Source organism: Ascidia mentula, chromosome 6 (genome assembly GCF_947561715.1).
Source record: "Ascidia mentula chromosome 6, kaAscMent1.1, whole genome shotgun sequence".
NCBI classification, from domain to species: Eukaryota; Metazoa; Chordata; class Ascidiacea; order Phlebobranchia; family Ascidiidae; genus Ascidia; species Ascidia mentula.
In genome coordinates, this window is record NC_138571.1 from 1,829,469 (window position 1) to 1,849,593 (window position 20,125).

At 38.9% G+C, this 20,125-nt stretch overlaps 2 protein-coding genes and 2 pseudogenes across 2 annotated transcripts in view; 2 read left to right on the forward strand and 2 right to left on the reverse strand.

Annotated features, from left to right (window-relative positions):
• Positions 1-20,125, reverse strand: part of LOC145906436 (uncharacterized) — a 144,982-nt pseudogene that overhangs the window by 76,044 nt on the left and 48,813 nt on the right.
• On the reverse strand, positions 8,217-9,717 carry LOC145906259 (uncharacterized; annotated as a pseudogene).
• On the forward strand, positions 10,185-11,766 carry LOC145906610 (uncharacterized). The gene is made up of 4 exons (XM_082994067.1): positions 10,185-10,315; positions 10,436-10,473; positions 10,670-10,969; positions 11,489-11,766. Exons 1-4 carry the CDS (start codon positions 10,212-10,214, stop codon positions 11,680-11,682), a joined length of 636 nt encoding a protein of 211 aa, XP_082850193.1. The 5' UTR covers positions 10,185-10,211; the 3' UTR covers positions 11,683-11,766.
• Positions 17,712-20,125, forward strand: part of LOC145906261 (NACHT, LRR and PYD domains-containing protein 8-like) — a 28,039-nt gene continuing 25,625 nt past the window's right edge. Inside the window, exons 1-5 of the mRNA XM_082993687.1 lie at positions 17,712-17,754; positions 17,937-18,046; positions 18,099-18,284; positions 18,354-18,531; positions 18,895-19,085. Coding sequence (XP_082849813.1) covers positions 17,712-17,754; positions 17,937-18,046; positions 18,099-18,284; positions 18,354-18,531; positions 18,895-19,085 — 708 coding nt within the window. The remainder of the gene's footprint in view (positions 17,755-17,936; positions 18,047-18,098; positions 18,285-18,353; positions 18,532-18,894; positions 19,086-20,125) is intronic.

Sequence of the window (20,125 nt, forward strand, 5' to 3'; positions counted from 1 at the left end):
TATTAAACTTCAGTGGCGATCACAGGCAGTGAGAAAGTCAGCATTGATTGAACGACAAATCCGTCAAACCCAAACGTAGATGGTAGTAAGACAGTTAGATGCAGTGGAGATTCCATGTGATGATTTGATATGTTTTTCCAACATGTGGTGAAAACAAGAACATTAGTTCTCTGTCAAGCGACTACCATTTGCAAACCGCACGCAGTTCTTCAAGCATTGAGGTTGGACGTCCCTGCTCTCTACTCTATAAATCACCTTGAAGGGATGAAACTGATTCTCGGTTGTGGGGAATTATCATAATTGTTAGTAAGGGGAAGAATGTTGACGAGAAGTTTGAGCTGTGACACTAAATGAAAGCATTTTTTCCTCGGGAGTTTTTCTGCAAACAAATTCAGAAGTTGTTAGGTGTGAATATTGACACAACGGCTAAGACTTTTATCTTAGAGCAGCGTAGTGTGCATCAAGGAGGTCTGAAGTAAAGGGGGTTGTAAACGCAGCCTTTTAATTTTAAGCTGTGGTGTGTTGCTCGATTGCCCCTGTCTACAACTCATTTCCCAATTATTTATTAAATTGGTGCGGTCAAGTTCGTAAACGAAAGTTTTTTTGCAAACAAATACATACGATAAACATATTAAATACACAATTGACAAAATAAGCCACACTTACCGACAGTAGGGCCTTAACGCAGCAACATAAAACGTTCGCTGTGAAACGTGTACTATTTATTTGGCGTAGACAAATTAAGCCACGCGTGCAATCAAGCTTGTTTAAGCGGAAGTTATTTGGTTGCGTTCAAGACGCAAAACTTTGGCGATTACACTCCGGCCCTTTTAAGGACGAGAGAATGGAGTGCTTAACACAACAAATTGATAATAATACGCAAGAAAACACCTCATTTTGTTACAGCTTCCACTATTAAGCAGATTTTTGTAATAGGTCTTTCTATAAAGCCGTTATTAGTTTTATTTTTAATAGACCGCACCAGCCCATCGTGGCTAGACGGAAAAGTGGCAACAATGCGTCCAAGAAGCCAGGTACCACTGGGCATATTTTCGTCAACAACACAAACAATATCATTAGCAATAAAATTGCGATGAGGTTTGACCCACTTCTGGCGTTTACCCATCATTGGCAGCCACCGCTTCCAAAATAGGTCCGCTAGATATTGAACTTGGCGCCATCTGCGCCTTAAATAAATGTCTCGTTTGGAAAAGGAGCCTGCAGGAAACGTCTGGTCAGACTTTAGATATAGGAGGTGGTTTGGAGTCAAGGGCTCCAAATCATCAGGATCGCTGGACACCGTTGTCAGAGGTCGCCCATTAACAATTGCCTCCGCTTCACACATCAGAGTTAAACCTTCTTCGTCAAGGATTTGCTCCTTGGTGATGGACGATAGAACCTTCCGTACAGTACGTATGGATCGTTCCCATATTCCACCGTGATGGGACGCACCTGGGGGATTTAAGTGCCATTTGATCTGGTTTGAAGACAAAAAAGTTCACAATTTTAGTTTGGTCCAGTTCATGGAGCGCCTGCCACAGTTCTCGTTTGGCACCGATGAAATTGGTTCCATTGTCGGAACGAAGCTCGGCCACCTGTCCTCGTCGAGCAATGAACCTGCGCAAGGCTAAAATAAAAGAACTTGTGTCCAAGCTATTTGCTACTCCTATATGAATAGCTCTGGTTGTAAGACAAGTAAATAATGCTCCGTGTCTTTTAACTTGTGATCGGGCGCGCTTTACATTGAAAGGACCAAAGTAGTCAACTCCCACAAACGTAAGCGGCAGCTTATCGGTGGTTAACCTGTCTTCGGGTAAGGACGCCATCTGTTGTACGCCACGCCTTCCCTTTCTTCTTTTACAGTCCACACACCGGTTTAACACGGAACGCACCAGAGTATTAGCTCTGACCATCCAAAATTGTTCTCTTATCAGAGCCAAAACGTATTCCCTTCCACTGTGGCCAGAAATTACATGAAAATGTCTTGCAATTAGCTCAGAAGCGCGGCCACGTCCGGGCAAGATTACTTTGTGGTGCACTTTAAGCGCTTTACAAAGGCTAGTTCTTTCACCAACACATATTAGTTCATCAATTAAACAAGGATTCAAGTTATAAATCGAACCGGATTCGTGGATAGGTTTTCCCCACTTTTAGGAGTTTATACTCCTTACCGTAATGTTCTTGTTGAACCATAAAGAGTGTTCGATTTTTCGCCTGCTTCAGTTCATCTACGGTTAGAGTGCCTAAAGTTGTTCCCTGGTCAGGATTGCGTAATGCTTCTGGAAACCTAAGAACCCAACCAACAATACGAATTATCGATTGCCAGGATGAGGACCTCTCCAACACCTTGTGCAAAACACTGTTGAAATTTGTAACAACAGCACATGTTGTTGCTGCAAGTTTAACTTCTGGATCATTATCTGGAATGACGTTTAAGAAATTAGGTTGTCGAGGAAAACCAGTATCACGGCACCAAAGAAAGTCTGGCCGATTCAGCCATTGCTTACACTTCAAAAAACTCGTAACAGTTAGTCCCCTTGACGCGTGATCATTAGGGTTGTCAAAAGTTGCCAAATACTTCCACTGGCACGACTTGGACATATTCAAAATTTGAACAATGCAATTTGCAACAAATGTATGAAAGCATTTGCTGGTATTACAAATATATCGCAAAACTGTTACACTGTCGGTCCACAGGGTTACAGAATCAATGTAAAGTTGCAATTCCTTTACAAAAATATCAGTTTGTTTTGCTGCTACGTATGCAGCACAAAACACCAACCTTGGGACGGTCATTGGTTTAATTGGGACTAACCCAGTTTTCCCACACAAAAATGCACAATGAATATGATCGTTGCTATCGAAAAAGCAAACATACAAAACGCAACCGTATGCTGTCAAGGATGCGTCACAAAAGGTATGAATTTCAACTCTTAATAAAGGTCCCAAATTTGACGGTTTAAAACAACGAGGTATCGTCAAATTTTCTAATGCTGGCAATTCGTTTGCCCAGCGTTGCCAAGTGTCACTGAAGACCTTTTAAACGGATTGATCCCACGTTAAGTTACTTCTGCACATGTTTTGCAACAACACTTCAGGAGTATGCAACACCGGTGCCGCTAAACCGAGCGGATCATATAGAGAACTAACCATAGACAAAATTCCCCTTCGGGTTATAGTGCGATTTGGTATGCGAAAACCTATAGTATCGGAATCTACTCGCCAGTTAATACCTAATGCTCGCTCAGAAGGTAAGGAATCACTACTGAGATCAAGATGTTTTATCGCCATGGCCTGATCATCGGACGGAATTGATTGCAAAACTTCGCGACTGTTACATATCCATTTCGTGATATGAAACCCGCCACGTTTTAGCAGAGAAGTTAGTTCGTGAATCATTGTAATTGTTTTTCTTTCATCATCTAATGATTTTAAACAATCATCAACGTGAAAGTTGTTCATAACTGCGTTTACAGTCTCGGGCGAAAACATATCGCCATGATTAATTGCCGATTGACGTAGTGCAAAACTGGCACAACTTGGAGAACAGACGGTTCCGAACAAATAAACGTTCATTTATTACGTCCCTATTTCCTTTTTTATATTACCATCTTGCCACCACAAAAAACGCAATAAATCTCGGTCTTCTTCGGGGACGCGAACTTGGTGAAACATACTTCTTATATCTCCCATTACAGCAATTTTGTCTTGTCTAAATCTACACATTTCCGGCCCCTGTAACAGGCATTTGTTCAGTGAAAACCCGTTAAACTCCGCTAAACAATCAAATACAACCCTTAACTTGTTTGGATTTTTAGGGTGGTACACACCGTGGTGAGGCAGGTACCACACATTTCCGTCATTGCGCTGTAGCAATATACGTGGAACCTTGCGAGCATGATCTTCAAGAAGCATTTGATCAATAAAGGAACAATAATGCTCGTAAAACTTAGGGTTTCTCTTGAACTTAGATATTAATTATTTAATTCGTTTTTCAGCTTGCTTTAAATTTATTGGCATAATTAACTGTGTTTCCCGTTTAGGTAGTGCGATCTCATAATGTCCAGTGTCAAGTTGCTTAACCGAATTTTCGACACACTTCATAAACAGTTGCTGATCTGGCGACAAAGCCTTTCTTTGGTTTCCAGCGGTTTCTATATCATCCTTGCAGATTTCACAAATGTTGAAATCGTTTTGTTTCATAAAATAGGACATTGCTTTTGGGACTGTTTCACACCTGTTCTTAGTCCTAGGGTCACAAACAGTCCATCCAAGTCTGGTTTTAAACGCATAAGGACCACCATCACAACTTTCAGTAACGCGTAATGGCTGTACCGGTTTTGGATTATCAAGGCCTATTAGCAATTCAACGGGAGCATAGACATCTTCTAACTGAACATTATGAAGATAAGGCCACTTATCGAGGTCCTCTGAACGCGCAATATCCGATTGAGAAACAGGCAATTTTCCTCCAGCATAAACTTCTTCTAACACGAATTTTCGACCACAATTATGTTATCTTAACTTTTGGGCTGTTTGACTTGAGTTCACACATAAGGTTCCTGCTACAAAACGTAGATGTGCTACCCGGATCAAGAAACGCATTAACAATCACCCAATTATCGAAATCTGACCGCTGCACCTAACTGACAGAATTGGTAACATAATATTAGCTTCATGGGACTGAACCACACCACATTTTACAGCGTCCAAATTAGAGGGCGAATAAGGGGTGGCTTCGGAATGCAACAGGGTGCTATGCATTTTTACCCAACCCTCTTTTAGGCATAGATTTGTGCGAATACAGTTGCTTGCAACATGACCAGGTTGGAAACAAGAAAAACACAAACTTTTGTCTTTCACAAACTTATCTTTCTTCAACATTCATTCGTCGACTTTACATAGATTCAGATAATGTTCAGCGCGACAACACACACAAATTGGCTTTACTTTTCTGATAGGCGCTTTGCTCGATAAAAATGAATCGACAGCAGAAGTCGCGTAACAATTCGAACCACGTTTGGAATGTTCAAATATTACACCGAAGGTTGAATTATTGGCCTCTCTGGCCTTCTTTCGAACAAACATTGCAATATGTTCAATCGTGGTTTCTTCTGCACGACAGTGCATAATATCGTCGGCAACAGAACGCCAATTAAGTTTTAAGGGTACTGGCAGTTTGTCTATTATTTTTTGCAGCGTTTCTGGATTGTTCATTTTATGTAAACTTCCAAAGCTTTTTAATGCATTAACGCACGATGTAAGGCATATAGAAAAAGGCTGTAGCGCATCAGCATCATTCATACTAATCTTCGGGAAATTCGTTACTTTATGAATATAAGACATAGAGATCTGATACTAATGGCCATAGTGCTGCCTAAAGCAAATCTTTAGCTGCGACACACCCTTCAAAAGGAGTCAAATATTGGCAACTTGCCACCAAATCCATTAGTGTACTGCATCAGATAGTATAAACGCCGTCGGGGATCAAATTCCCATTGTTCAATTAGTGTTTCAAAAGCCGTCATAAAATTCAGATAATCTGCAGGATTCCCAGCAAAAACCGGCTCCGGGGTAGGCGGCGCTCCATCTCCGGCATCTGGTCTATTTAAGCTAGACCGAGCACGGGTATTTGGACCCGTATAGTCGTTTACAACTTTACCTTTGCGCGGCATCTGAGGGCCGTGTCGAAAACTGTGTAACCGCAGCCTTTAATTTTAAGCTGTGGTGTGTTGCTCAATTGCCGCTGTCTTAAACTCGTACGCACTTTTTAATTGGTGTGGTTAAGATTGTAACGCAAGGTTTTCTGGAAATAAATACAAGCGATAACATACAAAATTCATAATAGACAAAAAAAGCCACACTTACCGACAGTAAGGCCTGAGAAAGCAGCATAAAACGTGCGCTTTCAAACGTACGCTATTTATTTGGCGCAGACAAAACGCCACGCGTGCAATCAAGCCTATAAGCGGCAGTTAATTGGTTGCGTTCAAGACGCAAAACTTTGGCGATTGCAGATATTTTGTAGAAAATGTGAAAGCCTCTGCCCAGTTCTGCCAGAAGTGTGGAAGCATTTTTACCCTGAATAATTCCATGTTGACAGAAAGTGAAGCGTCTAAACAGAAATGAAAAGGAAAATTGGGGTGAGAGCAAATGCAAAGGAAAAACGTTTGGTGAAAAAATATCTTGAATCTCAAACAAGCATAAGTTTGACGTGCAAAGTTTGTGGTTACTTTAACAAATTGTTTGGTTTAAGTCGAGAAAACCTGAATGAAACCAATGGAGAATCACAACTTCATGGTAAAACCATTCTTATAATATATGTTAAGGTAAACACATTGCATTGTTGTAAACTTACATAGTAATATATAGTTCCAAGCAGTTGCTTAATGTGTTTTACTGTGGTTCATATCTATGGATTGACATAGACTTCAAAGTCACCACAATGTGGAATATGATCAGCCTGGTTAGTTAGCCGACAAGACTGTCGTCAGTCGCCAGCTGCACTGATGAGACCTGATATTTTAAAACAACATGCACAACTGTCTGCAGCTCACAAGTGATATATTTTGTACCAAACTTATAAACATGTTTTTCTTATATTTGTTGCTAATCTGTGTAATTCTTAAAACCTGGGTTTTATTTGAGCTGCAGACAGATTACCATAGTAGTTTGCAATCTGAATAAAATGCTCGGTGGTGGGGGTGCGTTATCAATATTGCTGTCAGCAAAAAGTCACAAAATGTTGTTTTCAATTTGTTTTTCCTGGAATTAATAATGAGTTTTTGTATTAACTCCTGTCTTGTTGTATGTTTTGTGCAGATGTGTCATCAGTTGCCATGGCAACCCCAAGCAAAACCTCAACTCCACTAAGGACAAATATAACTCCCTCTAGTGGTAATCGGATGAACAAGAGAAAAAGAAATTCAAACTCAAGATTATCGAATCTTTTACGGGAACAGGGAAACTCATCGATAAACAACAGTCTGCAGGATTTCCTTTCATCTCTTCTGTTACGGACAAAACTCTCCCCAGCACGAAATAATTCTTTCCCGCCACCAAAGTGATTTTTGTTGTCGACGTCTTGTGACGTAATAAGCATGTGCTATCTTACATTCTTCACTTTTCGGCCAGTGTAATGTTGAGGCTGGTGTAATGAGTCTGTATATGCTTATAATATCCTTTTTGAATAGGTATGGTCAGAAAATCGTTTAAAATCACAATTTAGGAATCGATTTTGAAACTGTCGAAATAAACGTGCATATTAAACTGGACCAACCTTATAAGCAACTGCCAGTTGAAGAACTGAAAGGTGGAATTGAGAGAGTGCTCGAATTCTACATTATTTTAAACGATTTTATTTGCCTCGGTGATATCTCAGTCACCATCACAAATTTGAAGATCTATGTCTAAAGACACAGGAGAAGTCCCGCCTACATCACAAGAACTGTTTGATGTAATTGATGCTGTGAAACCTGTACAGCCCGGTGCACCGTCTTCTAATGGCTCGGTACGGACTTTCAAAAGCACAGCGAGTGCACGTGCTCGCCGAAATGCTGAGGCCGCAGCTTTAAGACTCCAACAACTTAAGCGACGATGTGCTTTAAAATCAAGAATGTTGGATCTTGAGCTCGAGCTCTCTAAAGCCCAGGACGATGTGGAATTGGCTGAATTCGCTGCGGACACAGTAAGTGAATTTGACTCATGCGAATCTACGCAAGGATGGGACCTCACCCCAGTTACAAAGCCGAAGCCCATACCTCTGTTGGAGCACGCCAAAACTACTGAACCACACAAACAGGGCGAAACATCCACGAAGGAAAGCGACCTTTTGGGTCAACCAAACTCCAGAGTTCATGAACATGATTTGACACCATCTGATAGGCCGTCATTTGTGGACAGTAATAAAATGATGAATGTGAACTCGACAGACAAGCCACTTGCGACAGGCAAGTTACAGGCTCCAGTCGAGCCTTCCAGTGTCCTCCCAGCGAAGACAGAAGGATTTGGTCCAGCGGTTGTCACCAGCGCAGATGCCACTGGGGCCGGCACATTTGAGACGAGTCCTCTCAACCGGGCGTTGGGACCTCATAAAATACGTCCACAGGCGACTACCTCAGATTTGTACGTATTTGCTGAAACCGTGAAGCAAGGTTTTAACTTACCCAAATTGACGTTAGAGAAATATGACGGGGATCCTCTTAATTATCACAAGTTTATGAACAATTTTGATCGACAGATAAACCAGGCTTATCTATCTGACGCCGAGAAGTTGGGATACCTCTGTGAATTTTGCGTTGAAAAGAATATTTTGCCAATGCATGTCGATCTCTCATTATGATCTCGTATGATGTCACAATTACAGGACAACAGTTAAGATCTGGACTCTTTTGATCAATGTTTGACTGAAGAAGATGTCGTTCAGCTGCTGAGCCATGGTAAAGCATTACTGGGATTCTTGGGGTAAATCGCTTAAACTCAGAAATCCAATTACATATTGTTGACATTGGGGCACACACAAGGAATGGGCCAGAAAACCCTAACTTGACCAAGCGTGCAATGAGAGCAATACACTGGATAGTCTTTCCCAATCCCATTTCATCTGCTAAAATTCCATTTACTGCATTTTCAAATAGAATTTTAAGCCACTCATAGCCAGCGATCTGGTAATCTCTCAGGATTCCCCCAGTTAGTAGAATTGGTTGCGAATCATGGACAGCTTTTCCATTCAAGTATTTCACTCCATCAACCACAATAATTTCATTTTCTCCAGACTTTCCTAGGTGGAGTTTGGATTCAAGCAAAGCTTCTTTGTCTATTTTATAATTTGTTTTTTGTTGACTGGAATGTGGACGATTAGAGATGTCTTCATTTTTAGTTATGTCGGATATAATCGAAGAAACATCAACCCATTTGTCTTTTGACTTTTTTGTTCCGATGTGGTGGACCAAATACTTCCACTGGTTGTTTGCGAAACATAGTGTCAACGACCTTTTCTGCAACCAGATCTTCTTCTTGTTCGTTCTTTTGCATCACCTGAACTTTTTCGCCGATTTCAAATTCTGCTTTTCCATGTGTTTTTTCATCAACAATATGTTTCTGTTTGCATTTTTGTTTCGCTGGAGTTCCAACTTCCATCTCCCCCGGACTCCGCACTCGTTTCCTGGTTTGTGGCTTTACTTCATTTCCTGCTTTAGGTTTCTCCTCACTTTCCTTTGCTTTTTGGAGCTTTTGTTTTCTCCTCTTTGCCCTCTTTTCTTTCTTTTCCTTTGTTTTTTCAATAATTTCAAGAAGATAATTTGCATAAACACTACTTTTTTCCAATAAATGATGAAGTTGGGTCATTCTCATATCCTCTGATATATCCTCTTCTTCCTCCTTCTTTCCTTCCTCTTTCAATTTTTCCTCTTCTTCAATCATGGAAGATGTAAAAATCTCCTGGTTGCAATTTTTTAACTTTGCATCAGATGTGGATGACTCAAAATCTTCAGCTGCCATGTCGTCTACCCCAGTTTCCCAATTTATTTCTTTATTTTCTGTTTTGTTTTCCTTCAATCCGCTCTGAACAGGAGCTGGGGAATTAACCCTCAAGCTTATTGGCTTCGGTTCAAAATCATCATGTATTTGGTTTGAATCCAATTCACTAAATATTCGACGTGAATTTGAATCGTTGTCAACTTCACTTCCTGTGATGCTGTCAGGTTCTGACTTCACCATTGTTAACTTTCTATAACGTTTAGAACTTAATTTCGTCAAAAATAAAGTTTTCGTGAAAATGACTTCACAAACAAAGCAAGCAACAATTTGTATGAGAATTCCGCGTGCAGTGAACAACATTTTTAATACCAGGTTGTAATAAAGAAATAAACTTTGCATGTTTGTAAAACTTTCACATATTAATTCCAAGAATGTCCGACTTTTGCAATGAAGCACCAACAAACCCACGTGACTTATTTAGCGGTTTGCTCCCGCGTAACTGGTAAAGCGTGACAACTTCACTTCAATTGTAATAAATAACAAAAAAATTGGAAGGTTTGTTAAATTTTTAACTTGTTGTTTTTTTGCAATTTAATTTTTTTAACAACCTGCAACAAGACATACGATGTCTATAGTTTTATGTGATTGGTTCCGGTTGAGTGATCACAGTTAACAACATGTGGAAACCTGAACACTCGTGTCTTGCTGAACAGAAATCTGTAGATTTAAATATTATGGAAACTTCAACCACCTCCTCTGATAAAATAACTTTGCAATTTCAATGGAGGGCGGCAAATTTAATGGCCGTCAAAAACTGTCAAGTATCTCGCAACATTATGTAAGCTAATTGAAGTAAAAGTATTTTGGTCAAATGACATCAATGTGAAATTTAATTGCAGTGGTATAAGTTTACGAATCATATTAAAAAACTTTTAAAAATATTTTTATTTATTTGCAGGTCACAATTCATGCAAAGCAAATGTGTTTTGAAACTAGGTATGTTCTACATGTTTTTACACATGTTACTGTAAACATTATATAAGATCTTCAACTTATTTCAGATGATTTATATTCTGACAATGATAACTTTGTTGTCCTATGGATTAACTCATATTTACTTAAATCGTTCTGATGTTTTTTTCATATAAATTTTACTATTGGTGAAAAGTTTTACCTTTTTAATATTTTGTAGAAAATGTGAAAGCCTCTGCCCAGTTCTGCCAGAAGTGTGGAAGCATTTTTACCCCGAATAATTCCATGTTGACAATCAAACCAAAGATGAGGTTTGACAAAAAAGTTAAGCGGAGTCTAAACAAAATGAAAAAGAAAATTGGAGTGAGAGCAAATGCAAAGGAAAAACGTTTGGTGAAAAAATATCTTGAATCTCAAACAAGCATAAGTTCGACGTGCAAAGTTTGTGGTTACTTTAACAAATTGTTTGGTTTAAGTCGAGAAAACCTGAATGAAACCAATGGAGAATCACAACTTCACGGTAAAACCATTGTTATAATATATGTTAAGGTAAACACAGTGCATTGTTGTAAACTTACATAGTAATATATGGTTCCAAGCAGTTGCTTAATGTGTTTTACTGTGGTTCATATCTATGGATTGACATAGACTACAAAGTCACAACAATGTGGAATAGTATCAGCCTGGTTAGTTAGCCGACAAGACTGTCGTCAGTCGCCAGCTGCACTGATGAGACCTGATATTTTAAAACAACATGCACAACTGTCTGCAGCTCACAAGTAATTTATTTTGTACCAAACTTACAAACATGTTTTTCTTATATTTGTTGTCAATCTGCGTAATTCTTAAACCTGGGTTTTATTTGAGCTGCAGGCAGATTACCATAGTAGTTTGCAATCTGACTAAAATGTTGGGGAGTGGGGGTGCGTTATCAATATTGCTGTCAGCAAAAAGTCACAAAATGTTGTTTTCAATTTGTTTTTTCTGGATTTAAAAATTTTTTTGTATTAACTCCTGTCTTATTGTATGATTTGTGCAGATATGTCATCAGTTGCCATGGCAACCCCAAGCAAAACCTCAACTCCAAGAAGGACAAATGTAACTTACTCAAGTGGTAATCGGATGAACAAGAGAAAAATAAATTCAAACTCAAGATTATCGAATCTTTTACGGGAACAGGGAAACTTATCGATAAACAACAGTCTACAGGATTTCCTTTCATCTCTTCCTTAATATTATTCAACTGATAAAACGTTCAGCAAATCCACTGGAAAATGGGTGGAGTGATAATTCTGTGTATTTTATATATGCGCAAAAGAGCCATAATATGTATTTTTGTTTCCTGATTCATCTTTTTTGTGGTTAATAAACAATTGCCTTCAAATAATCCACAAGTTGTTCTTGGTTATTCATGTGTGAAGTTGTTGCTAAAGAAACAGGAACGACAAGTTTAATCAACCATGACCATGAGTTTATCACAGTTTATTAACGATCGTCATTGTGTTAATTACCCTTTCGTATAAGAAACTATTTTTAGTAAAGAAACTTCTCTGTGTGGCGTTAACTGAACAACGTTTATCACCAAGTGACAACACGCATATGAGATATGTTCGTTACAAACCCTGCAGTATGCGTGTGTTTGAAATGACGCTAGATGTCGCTCATGAGTAGAAACTGTTCGCATCAGACGTCGGTGTTTGTCTCCTTCCCACTGAGCGGTCGGGGCACTTTTTGCTGGATCTCTGAAAGTAAATGATCAGTTTAATATTACAGAGTAAATTGTAGAGGTATTTTGAATAAAATGTCCCGCAGTCGCATTCTTGAACAACGTAATAAACAGTGATGAGTCTTGAATGTGAAACTAGTACAGGTCGATTGAAATATTACAGAGTTTCGTTTTATTCCGCGGTTGGATTATCGATGTCTGGTCTGGATGTTTGCGTTATAACAGTCGGGGTTTTCCCTCACATTCATCACCAGCTCCAGGAAGTAATCAGGCAGCCTCAGCCTTCGCTTGAAATCTCCCTACTCTAATTACTGAAATAGTTGCAATTGAAATTATGCATAATCAGTTCGGACGATCAACGGTTTCATCCAAAATATAAATAAAAGGAGGTCATTATTGGAAAACAATTTTTAATTTCCAAGTTATGTCCTCTTGTCTCGTTTCCTCTAAATGTACCAGGTCGGCAAGTTTGTCCGGGTCGGCAGGAATGGCAGGGATGAGCAGGTAATGCGGTATGCAGGTCATGCTTTTAGGACCTGACAGGGTTATAGGTAGTGTTTGCAGTGTAGATAAGTAAATAATTTTCCTTTGTCAAGTGAACCCTGCCGACCCTGCCGACCCTGCAGGATTGTCAGTTAGGCTTTCAAACAAATTAAGGAAATATGTTGATGTTTGCAGCGATACATGTTTCGAATTTACCAGTATAGTTGCAGGCCGGAAGTAGTGGCAATGAAGCAATTCGTCTTTATTAATGGCGTTAGAATCACGACAGAAGGTAATTATGAATGATAATAGAGAAACAAAGAGGAAGGAGTAATAGATCTGACGAAACTGCAACCGTTGGGTTGCGAAATTTCTGTTTGCGTTTAAATCTGATTAACACAGGAGTTGAGTTAATCTTAACCTCACAAATGCGTGTTTTAGACTTTGTGAGTGTTTCCACTCAGCTACAGTTGTTTTTCATTCTAACAAGGAACCAGAGTTGAGGTGTAAGTACAAAGTGGGCTTGACTTTTAACCGCATCATTATTTTAAGATCAATAGATACGGCAGCCTAGAAACGTGATCGAATCAGGGTTGGTTAAAGAAACCAGAACAAACATACAAAATATTTTAAGTTATTAAAACTTCGGGATTTTTATTGTGAATAATGACTTCATTGATGTGCAAAAGAGACATAATAATCATTGAGATCTGCAGAAATGTATAAATACTGTTTCGACCTGTAAGGTCTCATCAGTGCAGCTGTTGCAGTGGCACCGTGCTAGCTTCTACACTAGCGCAGGCCCATAGACTTCCACTTTGTGGTACCTTTCGGTCAATCGTCGATATGTTGAGTACCCAACAAACTACCAACAAGTAAAAGCAAACTCAGTGCCACAGTCAACAGCTGCACTGATGAGGCCTTACAGGTCGAAACATTGTGTACACCTATTCTGCCCATATCAATAACGTCTATAGTCTTTACAATTTTTCAAAGCGCTGTGACAACAGGTAATGTCCGCCTTGTGTTTTATTGCATGTCTTTAACCATGGTGTCAGCTTGTTGTTATTTCCGCGTGCCTTGCATTGCGTACTTGAATGGTTGCGAAGAGCATAAAGAAGTCTTGCCTTATGGAAGGCCGAACGTCGAGTAAATCTTTTAAAGAAGGAAAGTCATGAAAGTAGTTGAATATTATCACAGGCAGTGGAGGGCTTAACTTAATCCTGATGTTGCATGCCAAAAGTGTCATTACTTAACGCGTAATTGGAAAATATGATTTTTTGTTTATGTAAAGGTTTGAAGTTAAATGATTCCAAATTGAAGGTGAAATAAATCCATGTCATCAGTAACAAGAAATAAAAACTCATGAATTCAAAATCCATAACTTGTAATTAACAATGTTCCAATAATACGGTGTTGCTTGGCTATTTATAGTAGACAAGATCGCTGTGAGTCAACCACACCTGACGATCGGGTCTTCCCGGCATGGATAATATTGTGAACTTATCAGTGTTTTCTGTGTTGTAAGTAACGATATGAGTTGACAGACGTTTTAATCAAATCTTTTGAACTTTGCGCAAAACTACAACATGGATGACGATAAATAGAGAAATGAAGTTAGTGGCGAGCGATTAAACCATCACTGTTAACGAGTCAAGTGACTACGTGACTGTGATTTCGTCCCAGAAAATTCACCCTCTGTTGTAGTATTTGGTCTGGACAACATTTATCATCAGTGACAACAGAGACATGAGATATGTCTGTTACAAACCTTCCAGTATGCGTGTGTTTGAATAAACGCTAGATGCCGCTCATGAGTAGAAACGGTGCGAATCAGATGTCGCTGTTTGTCGCCAACCACATCTTCCCACTGTGCGGTGAACTTTCACCTGGTTCTGTAACAGTCATCACTTTAACGCTTTATTGTTTGGGATGTGAACGTTGTATTCTGACTACTTTTTTCTGCAGAAGTCTGCAACCTATGCAACATCCATCAATACTATCCAACCAGTCGGCTTTTAAATATAGTTGAAACTGTGCAACCTGTCCAATACTTTTATATTATCTTTGAAAATAATGAATCAATCTGTACAAATTTAGGGTTATAATGGCCCGAAGTTGTATTCTTGAAAACATAGCAACGGCCGATTGAGACATTACAGAATTTGGTTTTGTATCGCGATTAGATTATCGATGTCTGGTCTGGATTTTTGTGTTATAACAGTAAAGGTTTTGCCTCACATTCATCACCAGCTCCAGGAAGTAATCAAGCAGCCTCAACCTTCCCTTGAAATCCCCCTATACTCAAAGCCACTGAAATAATTGCAATTGAAACTATGCACTATCAGCTCGGCCGATCCACGGTTTGATCACCAATATTTAGAAGGTGGTCATTATTGGAAAGATAGAATCAACGAAATGTTGTTTTATGTTTGACTTTTTAATTGTTGACCCTGAAATTCATTAAAAACGTTGTCATTTCCAAGTTATCCCTTCTTTTGTTCCTGTAATACTGTGACAGGGTTTGGTTGGCGGCACAATCGATATAACCACAAAATTCCGTGCCTAAATATTTATTTTTGGGATTCGGCCCAAAGCATTAAAATGTCGCATAGGTGTTTTGTTGGATTGTCGCTTGGCATCAGATGTCGGTGTTTGAATCGAAACACACCTTGCGATTGTTCGGCGAAATTTCACCTGCATGTACCCAGTCAGAGAAGGGATTTCCCTATGCTTGCAATAAATCTACGCTCTTACAATAAACATATACTGGGTGCTATTCGGTCATCCCTGCCACCCTTACTCCAGTATCAACTTCTGCTTTAGGATTGTCAGTAAGGCTTTCAAACAAATCAAGGAAATATGTTGATGTGCAAAAAAGACAGAATAATCATTGAAATCTGCGGACAGGTGTACACACAGTTCCAATAAATAAGGTCTCATCAGTGCAGCTGATGATTGTGGCACTGTGCTAGCTTCTACACTAGCAGGCACATAGATTTCCACTTTGTGGTACCTTTCGGTCAATCGTCGATCCGTTGAGTACCCAACAAACTACCAACAGAGTGAAAGCCAGCTCAGTGCCACAGTCAACTGCTGCACTGATGAGACCTTACAGGTCGAAACATTGTGTACACCTATTCTGCACATCTCAATGACGTTCATAGTCTCTACATTTTTTGGAAGCGCTGTGACAACAGGTAATGTCCGGCTTGTGTTTTATTGCACGTCCCTTCTGCTTCACGTCGTTCCACTGCTTGCAACTACGTAGTCTTAATTAATGGCGTACGAATCACGACAGAAGGTAATTATGAATGATAATAGAGAAACAAAGAGGAAGGAGTAATAGATCTGACGAAACTGCAACCGTTGGGTTGCGAAATTTCTGTTTGCGTTTAAATCTGATTAACACAGAAGTTGAGTTAATCTTAACCTCACAAATGCGTGTTTTGAACTTTGTTAGTGTTTTCACTCAGCTACAGTTGTTTTTCATTCTAACAAGGAACCAGAGTTGAGGTGTCAGTACAAGGTGGGCTTGACTTTTAACCGCATCATTATTTTAAGATCAATAGATACGGCAGCCTAGAAACGTGATGGAATCAGGGTTGGTTGAAGAAGGCGGAATAGACGTTCACATTATGTCACTTCACAAAAACCGTTGTTTTGAGAAACGACGTTTGTTGTTCTCAATTGCTTTGAACCGGTGCGGCAGCAACTAATGTGTGGCCTGTGTGTTATCTCACATATAGACCGTGAAATCGATTGAACCTTGCTAGTGGTGTAGTACAGAAGAGATTATCTGTGTCGAAAATAAATATATGGCACTTAAATTGTTTTCCTCGCACTGAAGTTGTGCCGGCCTCGTAATGTACGACAGTGAGATCACAGTTACAGTAAAGTGTCTGTTGATAGTTTGTTAAATCGTAATATGCTGCGGAATTACATTGGAAATTTCAAAATTTCACAAAGTTTTTCATGGACTGCAAATACGTCATAACATGTGTAATTAGAAGAGTCAGATTGCAATCACAGCATAGTGGACAACAGTTAAAATCTTTGCTTGGGGGAAAAATTAACTAAGAGGTCAAATAATATTCACACGTGTATTAAAATGTACGTGACCTTCTTTCTGAGTGTTGAAGTTGAGGAACATTGTTATCTCAGCATTGCTTTTCAGCAAATTATTTTGTTTTGAGGCCTCCGTGCATGTAAACTAACCTGCCCAATTGTTGTGCGTTTAGGAGATAGATTTTGTTCTCGTGAAGGAAAGAAATTATTTTTGTTTCTTCGAACATCAAGTGAAACACAACACCGTTCTACAGGTAGGTAAAACATGTTAACACTTTATTTGAGAAAGCTGTGAAACAAATAAAAATCAACTTCACTTTGTCGATATTTAGTTTTTGACTTCTTTACTGTCGCCCTAATTGTATTTATTTGCATGCATTGATTTGCTTTAAACCATCTGTAAAGCCTTACATTAAATATTGGTTTACATCTTTTTTAGTTTCGTGGCCGATAAAAATGTACGAAAACATTTGTAAACTAAATAAAATTCAAATGGAATATTGCATTGTCACAAACGGGAGTAGTTGCTGAACAAAAACAGTAAGTTAATGTATGTTGCTGCTGAAATATCATTACTATGACAAATAAGGCAGGTATCAAAGCCCACCTTGCAAATGTTTGCCAACAACCAAAAAACGTTAAAGAGTTTTTGGAGGTTACTATGTGGAAATCAAATAGGTTTTGAGCATATCAGTTATATTTAGTATATGATAAGGCCGGAAATGCTAGAAACATGTTGGGCCTTTATTGTTCACGTAGGGCGACATACAAAATCAAAACTAACTTATCTCTATGGCAATTCTGTTTAAACATTTACCATTGCTCTACAAAAGCAGTTAAGACCCTTTTGAAACTTTACATTTTCGTAAGCAAAAGATTAAATCCATAATATGCCGTGGGCCTATTTTACAGCTGGGCGTTTTTACCTTCAGGCACCTTAGTTCATTTTTGAACATCGAAGGAACGTTAAAACTTACAGACAAACATGTCATCATCTGCTCCACAAGAACAACGTGACGTTAAGTCAAGTTATATAAATATATGAGCGCTATAGAAATGAGTTGGTTCAGTAAATATAATCCCTTTGCCCTGTCCATATGAAATGTTTTAACTGCTATAACGTCAGCTTCATACATGTTCACAAATCAGTTTAATGCGATCTTAATTAACATGTTCCATACAACATTTAAACATACATATATCAATTAAGCTGGGAGTTCAAGAGATGTGGATGATATCTCACAAATGTTGGATGTTCTAACAACGACCAGTCAACATGATGTAGTTGATGTTCCAGGGACATCTTCACATCGTGTAGTGGTATGTTATAATGTGGAGATAGCAATTAGATGTAATGTGTGATTTTGCTTAGTCATCACGAACGACGGATGACTCATCACAACATAGCTCCAGTCAGGAATCGAGTGATGCAGATGAAGATGTGAATCAAACTGCTCCTAAATATGTAGAAAACCAAGAACAAATGTTGGATGTTCTACCATCGACCAGCCAACACGAAACAGTTGATCTTCCAGGGACATCCACACAACGTATAGTGGTAAGTTATGACACTGAATAAAAATAAAAATAAAAACTCTACTTCAATGTCAAGTGTGATATTGCTTAGTCATCACAAACGACGGATGACTCATCACAACATAGCTCCAGTCAGGAATCGAGTGATGCAGAGGAAGATGTGAATGAAAATGCTCCTACATATGCAGAAAACCCAGAACAAATGTTGGATATTTTACCAACTACTAGCCAACTTAACCTGGTTGATGTTCCAGGAACATATGGAGAACGTGAAATTGTAAGTCGTGTTTTAACCGTGTTGTATCCGTTGCCAGGCCTGCTGTTATTTGCAGGGACTGCTTGGCGAAATAGAATGACTAAATGATGTTTTTAATCCAGATAAACAGGAATGTTTTGTTTTTACAAAATAAATTGACTGAGGTTAGTGTAACTTGTCGACAGAAGTGCTTCGTAATATCAGCAGCGCAACAAATACAACCAAAGCCACATTTCAACTAATACAAACTGTTTTAAATTTTACACTACAACATGGACAAAACACCAAGCAACGATCACTTTGGAAAAAAACACAAGCTCTTTTTTATGCGCACTTCACCATAGAAATCTTTTATAAAATTGTCCGCTAAACACAGATGATGATTTTCTTACACTAAACCACAACATATGCAGAATATCCAAGGAGAAGGCCCTGTTCTTGGCGACCTGTTGGTCCACACAACTGGACCAATCTGTACCGGACCAGTTACGATCAAACAACAGGTCAACGTGGTTCAACATACAGCACCACAACAACTCAACTTACAATCAGAAATACAGAAAAAATGTGAGTGAACATTGGTAGAAAAATGATTTGTCTGCGATTAAACTTCAGGTGTTCAGGTCTTCCAGTATAAAAACAATAATTAGAAATACCGACGATTCGGTTTTGTTCTGTACGTTAATGTAGCGTTTTTAGTTAAAAAATATCATGCAGGACACTCAATTTCTTTGACTTCTTTGTTCTAGTTTTGTTGAAAGATTACGACTCAAGGCTTTATTTGACCGCTTCAGAAAAACTTTAAACTTCAAATTACGTCACAGCTATAGTAGGCTCAACTTTTAAGTTTGGACTAAATTAGACATTACTTTCACAATAAAACCTACACAATACATTTTAAGATTAGGGGTTATGATATATAACAGGGGTGGCAAGACTGCGGCTCTTTGAGCCTTTGATTGCTGCTCTTTAATGAATTAGACATCAAATTATGAAACAATGTGTTCTCCGAACTGCTTTAACATCATATCTGCCTAATTTCGAACATCTTGTAGCCCAGGTAGAGACTCACAGTATCACCACACAGCACTAATATTTCATCAATAGCTACACTTTGCTGTGAGTGAATAAATTTACTTCTGTGTTAAAGGAACGTTTTCCATACATCGTACATTACAAGTTGTGCACAGTACACCATGCCACAGTATGCAAACACGGTTACTTATGTACACAATACACTGGTCAACAGTGCTTATCTTCTGTTTGAACTAAAGTTGCCAACGCTTCATTCGGAGTACGAACATAATATCGAGATTAGTGAAAACTCACACAAACGGTGGTGGTGGAATGATTACTTGTGTAACCGAAGTTAGTTGGCGACCCTGAAATTCTGCCTAACCTTCAAGGGGCAATATATTAAAGTACCGCAATTTCGACCAAGGTTGGCCACCATAAACTTGGTGAAGGTCCACGTTAACGTGCACTCAAAACCCGGACCAGCGCGGCCAAGGTGACAACTCCTAATTTAAAAGGATACGATATCATTAAAAAACATACAATAAAAACAACGTTTGCGTTGCGAATGAGAAATGACCAATCAGTTTGTC